The 6,529-nt window shown below is 37.7% G+C and overlaps 1 protein-coding gene across 1 annotated transcript; it reads left to right on the top strand.

Moving 5' to 3' along the window:
* The first annotated feature begins 340 nt into the window (after nt 1-340).
* LOC123897019 lies at nt 341-4,649 on the top strand. The gene is made up of 8 exons (XM_045947516.1): nt 341-1,046; nt 1,913-2,071; nt 2,294-2,389; nt 2,474-2,548; nt 2,666-2,785; nt 3,028-3,189; nt 3,353-3,679; nt 4,025-4,649. The coding sequence occupies exons 1-8, from the start codon at nt 570-572 to the stop codon at nt 4,304-4,306; spliced, it is 1,698 nt and encodes a 565-aa protein (XP_045803472.1). The 5' UTR covers nt 341-569; the 3' UTR covers nt 4,307-4,649.
* Nucleotides 4,650-6,529: the final 1,880 nt, after the last annotated feature.

Genomic DNA, 6,529 nt, shown 5'->3' with positions numbered 1-6,529 from the left:
TCCCTGTATCGTAGGGGAAGGCCGTTATTTGCCTCTATCTTGGTTGGAGCCGTTCCGCTATTCGCGGGTAAGGGATAGGCTCGATGACAGGTGTGCTTGAATAAAGGAGCACGTGCTAAACGTGCTGCTTAGCTGTTAAGCTACGGTTGAATGGATCGGCATGCATGGTTAGGCGAGCACGTGTTTGACGTGCTGCTTACCCATTATGTCGAGCAGGGCACGTCATTAGCTGACGTGTCGGGGAAGTCTCCCCTTATTGGGCTGTGCCCCAAACTCCGGGCAGAAGGGATTGGGCCAGCTCTTGGCCCAGTCCAGAACAGATATAAAATCGAAAATTGATTTATTAACCTTAATAAGCTTTAATACAGTTACGGTAAACGTTATTAAAATCAAATCAAATCCTTATAACGCTCTGTCGATATCTCCGCTATATTTGTTTTCCCCCGTTTCTCTTCTACACATCTTACCCCTTCTATTCTTCATCAATAAATTCAAACACGAAAAAAATGGATCTTTTAAATTAAAACCCACATAATTTATTTGAAATTTCAACTACTTCACTTCTACCAATGGCCACCGCAGCATTCAAATCTACCACTAAAAGAATCCCCGTTGGAGCTTCCTCCGTCGAAGACTCCTCCTCCTCCTCCTCCTCCCTCCACCGCCGCTCTCGGAGCCTGAGCCGACCTGCCCGTTCTCGCTACTCTGGTGACACAGACACCGACCTCCCTGCGCCTAGAGGGAAGTTCGTGAACACAGTTAGAGGCTGTGGCTTCCCGGAGATCAGTCTTGATGATCTAGCTATTGAGTTTTTTGAGTCGGCAAATCGTGGACGTCTTGATTCTAGAAGCTCTGAATCGGAGTCTACTCCTGCTGGTGGAACTTCGTCGTTGAGGCGAGGGAGGTCTGCGAGGAGGAGTTCTGGTGTTGGGGATGATAGAAGGAGCAGTATTGGTGGCGCCGGCGGAGGAAGAACTGTTTCTGATGCTAATTCGAGACGAAGGAGATCGCTTTCGGTGGTTCGCTGCCAAATTAGTGATTCTGAGGTAATAATTAATGCTCCTTTGTTTGAATTTTGAATTTATTTTGTTTGTTATATATTTTTTTTTATTACTGATGAGCTAGCTGGATTCAGCTGGACCAGTGGGACCTAACCTGATGATGGAGTGACATTTTATTTTTCTAATGAATAATGATTTGGAACACAGAACACATGCTCAATGTCATTTCTATTATTTGGTGAAATTCAAGTGTTTTCCAATTTCTACCCCATAGGAAATGTCCCTATAAACAGAGAGTATTATTAATTTTATCAATGGTGCTAGTATTACTCTTGAGAAATCGATTTTGAACCAATTCTATCTTGCCAATGAATAACATAATATGATATTGAACCCGCTTCTGGTGGTATTAGCTTGGGACCTGGGACTGGGAGTGTGTTCTTCCTTAAGGGTTCTCTCTAGTACCAATTTGGTTGGGCAAATTTAGCTTCTTCAAAAAAATATAAAAATAATATGATATTTTTAGTATTAATAATCAGAGGATTCTATGGTTCTAGATCAAATGCATATGAAAGATAGAGAGCATAAGACTCTTATTAATAATATGTGAAAGAAACTATACAACGAGTGATCCTATTTATAAAGTTGTGCTAACTAACATCAACTTCCTAACCAACTTATTTACCTAACTAACTAAATCTAACATAGGAAATGCAAAAAAGACACAATTTGTTTTGAATATAGCTACTATCTACTGTAACAGTTAGTGAATGCAAAAAAGACACAATTTGTTTTGAATATAGCTACTGGGACTCTATGAGACTAATTTGACTTCCAATTAAATTTGTCATATTTCCCTTGAGCACATTCAATTATGAAATACCGATGTATTTGTGTGTTTGCTGATACAGAGTGACCTGGATCGTTCTCAAAACTCTAAAAGTCGGGCAAATCTGAAAAATAATGATATTAGGAGCACGCTAATGCAAAATCCAGTTGCTTCGGGTCAAAGACAAGTGCTGAACAAGTCTCTTAGTCAAAAGGATTTGAGATCTTATGATGGTTACTCTGTAAGTGTGATAATTGTCCGGATTCTGGTAAATTAATATTTGTTTGTCTCACTATGAAAGCTTGTACTTGTACTAGTAAATTTTTTTTATGTTGAGAGGACGCAAATGAATTTAAAAAATAGAGGTGAAAGTGCAAAGTGACATCTATACTGTCATAAATTATTCTCATTTTATCAATGCACGTATTTTAGTTAACCTGTGATTGTGACTATGAAACTTCAGAGTCATTCTTCAGTTCTCACCGATGATGAAGGTGCTGGTGCTCATTTCAAAAAAAGTGGAAGTGAGAAGTTACGAGCGGTTCATGCCCAGAATAAGGTTGATGAATTACAGTTGTGCAAGTAGTGCCTGAATTTTATGAATTGCACTTCTAATATTCTTCTTGTTTTAAAACACCTTCAGGTTGGACTCATTGACACGGCTAATGAATTGCACAAATCAATGCGGAAAGAATTGAGGCACATGGAAACTAATCTAGTATGTGAAATGTGAATTAGTTTTATGTAAATCTGCTTGTCTGTATGTTCTTTTGATGCAACCCTTCCCTGTGCGCCGAAATTTTTCCTACTCTCTAATGAAACTTTCATTTTTAAGGCGGTGGTGAAATCAAGGGCCTCCCCTTTATCCCCAGGTAACCGGTTGCTGTCAGATGATTCTGATGCTGTTCAGGCTGTTTCTTCAGTCAGAAGGAGCTATGAAACTGAATTGGAACAGGTATTAGAAGTTAATAGTTATTTTTATTGAATATTAGCTCTTTCACGTTTTTAACATTTGCAATTTTCTTTTGTATCTTTTAATAGAATACTGTGAAATTCTGAGTAATACTTTATGGTTTCTGATTGCATAATGTCCTAATATTACCTCTTCTCTAGTTGATATTTTATTCTTAGGGTTTTTTTGAGTTAAGTTGTAGCTAGCCTAACAACACCATTTATTTATTTTATTTAAAATTACAGTCAGAGAAACGAAAACAAGATTTATTAGCTGAAATTGTGTTTGAGGACCAGCGAGGAAGAGAACTTTCCAAGATTGTTAGTGAACTGAGTCCCACTAAAAAGATCAATTTGAGTCCTGCTAGAAAGAGTTTTTCTATACCAGAACCGCCAAGAGCCAGGAAGGTGCATGCCTCTATCGTGTTCAGTATTCTGAGTTTCTGACAATAGTTTCCTTGTAATTTGAATAAAACCATTTTTTGTTTTTCATTGTGAAGGAAAAGAAAAGCATATGCGTCATTTTTGTTTTTTAAGCACTGTTTTCATTTTATTTTATTTTATTTTCCAGAAAAGTAATGACAGAAACAGAATGTCTATGCGGTTGACTGAAGAGGCTGAGAGATATATTGAAGACTTTATTTCAAATGTTGAAGATACAGATATTTCGTCGCTTGATGGAGAAAGGAGTGACACGAGCTCATCCATTGGAGGACTGATAAAACCGGAAACATTTAGTAGTAGTCCACCGTTCCCTAGACCTCTTCCTGTTTTGATGGACGGGATTACGTTACCATGGTTGCAATGGGAAACAAGTAACGAAACTACTCCTAGGACAAACATGAATAAGGCACTTTTGACATCAACTCCAAATACTGCCACCCCGAGTTCCACTCAGGTTATCACTGAACTTTTAATTTGTTTTCAAATGCATTTGAGATCTCATGGAAAAGTAACATGACCATTTAAATATGAACATATTTATGCATCAAGTCTTCACATGCACACTTCCATTGACTGCTAAAAAACACAAGTTTAGGAAAATTACATTGAAATGTATAATCACCGTCTTAAATTTTTGACATCTGCTGATATATGATGTGAATACATCGTATAAGTATGTTGTTGACATTCACAAATTTTCAAGAGTGCCAATGATTGTTGTCTTACATATTACGATATGTGTAGTTTTTAATTTTCTCCGTTTATCTGACAAAGGTTATTGAAATTCATCATGTTATAGGAACATTTGAAAGATCAAAGTAACTGTTCTAGCAGCAGTCGTGGAAGCTGGAGTCCTGATTACCTTAAGGAGTATGTTGGAAAGGATGTATTCAGTAAAATTGGAAAAGTTTATAGTAATCCGGAGCAGTCATTCTCAGCTAAATCAAAAGGATTGAGATATGATGATATAGATGAGTATCTCAAAGTTAAAAGCAATGAAGATTTTCTGACCGAAAGATGGAAGCAACAACAAAGAATCAATACAGGTTGTCTCGTATTATGTAACATAAGATTGTTTTAGTGTACAGATAATTACAATTAATCTATCTGTGTTACATAATTTGAAGGCAAGTATATTGGTAAAAGACAAGCATTATATGTGCAAGCTTTCTCATTTTGGTTCAATATGTTGGATTTTTTTATTTTTATTTCCTGCGTTAGTTGAGATCTTTGTAGATTACACTATTTTCTGCATTTTGACACGGAATAGTTATGTGTTAGACCTATGGCTTTCGACTTAGAAGGGGTGAAAGTTTTAAAAATTTTGCGTTTGCGAAGCGGTTCCGGATCGACTTACGTCTATCCCGAACTATTGGAGAGGAAAGTAATGTGAATAAAACTGTTCTTGAATTTTCGAGGAGAAATCATGATGTAGGAGGATTTCTTGTGTATATTATTATTTTAGTTAGATTTAGTTTTATTATATTTTTGGTAGATTTCTTATTTTTATTTAGTTAGGTTTGTTATTTTCTTTTACAATCTTTTAGGAGATTTGTTATTTTTATTTTCCACTCCTATTTAAACTAAATTATTGTAGCCTTGAAAAAAACCTTTTGATTCAATAAAAATTCAGAGATTTTTCTCAAATTTGGTGGATTCCAAATTACTCTTTCGGTGGACTCCGAAACCCTATTTTGACAAGTTTGTGTTTGCGGCTTGTCTTTATCCATTAGGTTTAGCGTTTTGCTAACCTAGCGCTTCCGTCCTGCGCCAGTTGGTATCAGAGCAGGTTTCTCCTGTTCTTTTTCTAACGTGATCAGATGGGAGATCACCCGGTGACGAAAGCAGAGTTTTACGGTGCCATGACGGCTTTAACCGCGGCCATCACAGCTCTGACAACACAGGTGACAAAGTTATCCAACAACACCACCACTCAAAAAACTCAATTCAATTCCTCCGCCACCGCCTCTCTCACCATGGCCGCCGCCAACGATCCAAACAACCAAACTCAGATGGCGTTAATTCTCGGCCAAGATTCCACTCACTTCGAATCCCTAATTACAAATCTCATGTCAACCTCCAACGACCACCGTTCCCAAGCCGAAAATCTCTTCAATTTATGCAAACAAACTTACCCTGATTCCTTGGTGGATATTGAAGATGATCCTGCTTGGCATGCTGCACTGACCGAGGATGAGGATGCTGGTGAGACTACTAACTATGGATTTGGACAGGAATGTTTGGACAGACTTTCAATTTCTTTGGGTGGGAACACGATTGTGCCGGTTGCGTCTGAGTTGTTGCCGACTTACTTGGTTTCCCCTGAATGGCAAAAGCACAATGTTGCGCTCGTTGCCATCGCACAAATTGCAGAGGGTTGTTCAAAGGTGATGACAAAGAATCTGGAGCATGTATTGTCAATGGTTTTGAATTCATTTTCTCACCCACACCCTAGGGTGCGATGGGCGGCTATAAACGCAATTGGGCAGTTGTCCACAGATTTAGGGCCAGACTTGCAAGTTAAATATCACCACTTAGTGCTTCCGGCATTAGCTAGTGCCATGGATGATTTTGAAAATGCTCGAGTACAGGCTCATGCTGTTTCTGCAGTGCTAAATTTCACTGAGAATTGCACCCCATATATTCTAATACCTCGTTTGGATGTGTTGACACGAGAAAGGTCCTTTCACTTCATTCAATGGGATCCAGGAGGGTGGTCTCTTGTTCATTGGAGGAGTCAACCTGCAAAGAAAGCTCTTTATCAAGACGAGAACTCGGGGTCGAGTTCTTTTGAGGTAGAGGAGACTGATGTAGGAGGATTTCTTGTGTATATTATTATTTTAGTTAGATTTAGTTTTATTATATTTTTGGTAGATTTCTTATTTTTATTTAGTTAGGTTTGTTATTTTCTTTTACAATCTTTTTAGGAGATTTGTTATTTTTATTTTCCACTCCTATTTAAACTAAATTATTGTAGCCTTGAAAAAAACCTTTTGATTCAATAAAAATTCAGAGATTTTTCTCAAATTTGGTGGATTCCAAATTACTCTTTCGGTGGACTCCGAAACCCTATTTTGACAAGTTTGTGTTTGCGGCTTGTCTTTATCCATTAGGTTTAGCGTTTTGCTAACCTAGCGCTTCCGTCCTGCGCCAAATCAAATAATCGCTAATCAGTAACCTAATCAATTATATTACACGAGGTTTACATGTTTCCAATTTAGCGAAATTTAGGAAAAATGATGTTTGAAACTTTTATCGAGCAATTGGTTGTTCAAGCCTTCGAAGTTTGATTAAAATCAATGAA

This window comes from Trifolium pratense, linkage group LG7 (assembly GCF_020283565.1).
Source record: "Trifolium pratense cultivar HEN17-A07 linkage group LG7, ARS_RC_1.1, whole genome shotgun sequence".
NCBI lineage: Eukaryota > Viridiplantae > Streptophyta > Magnoliopsida > Fabales > Fabaceae > Trifolium > Trifolium pratense.
Note: the sequence above shows the minus strand (reverse complement) of the source record. Positions and strands in the feature narration are given on the sequence as shown.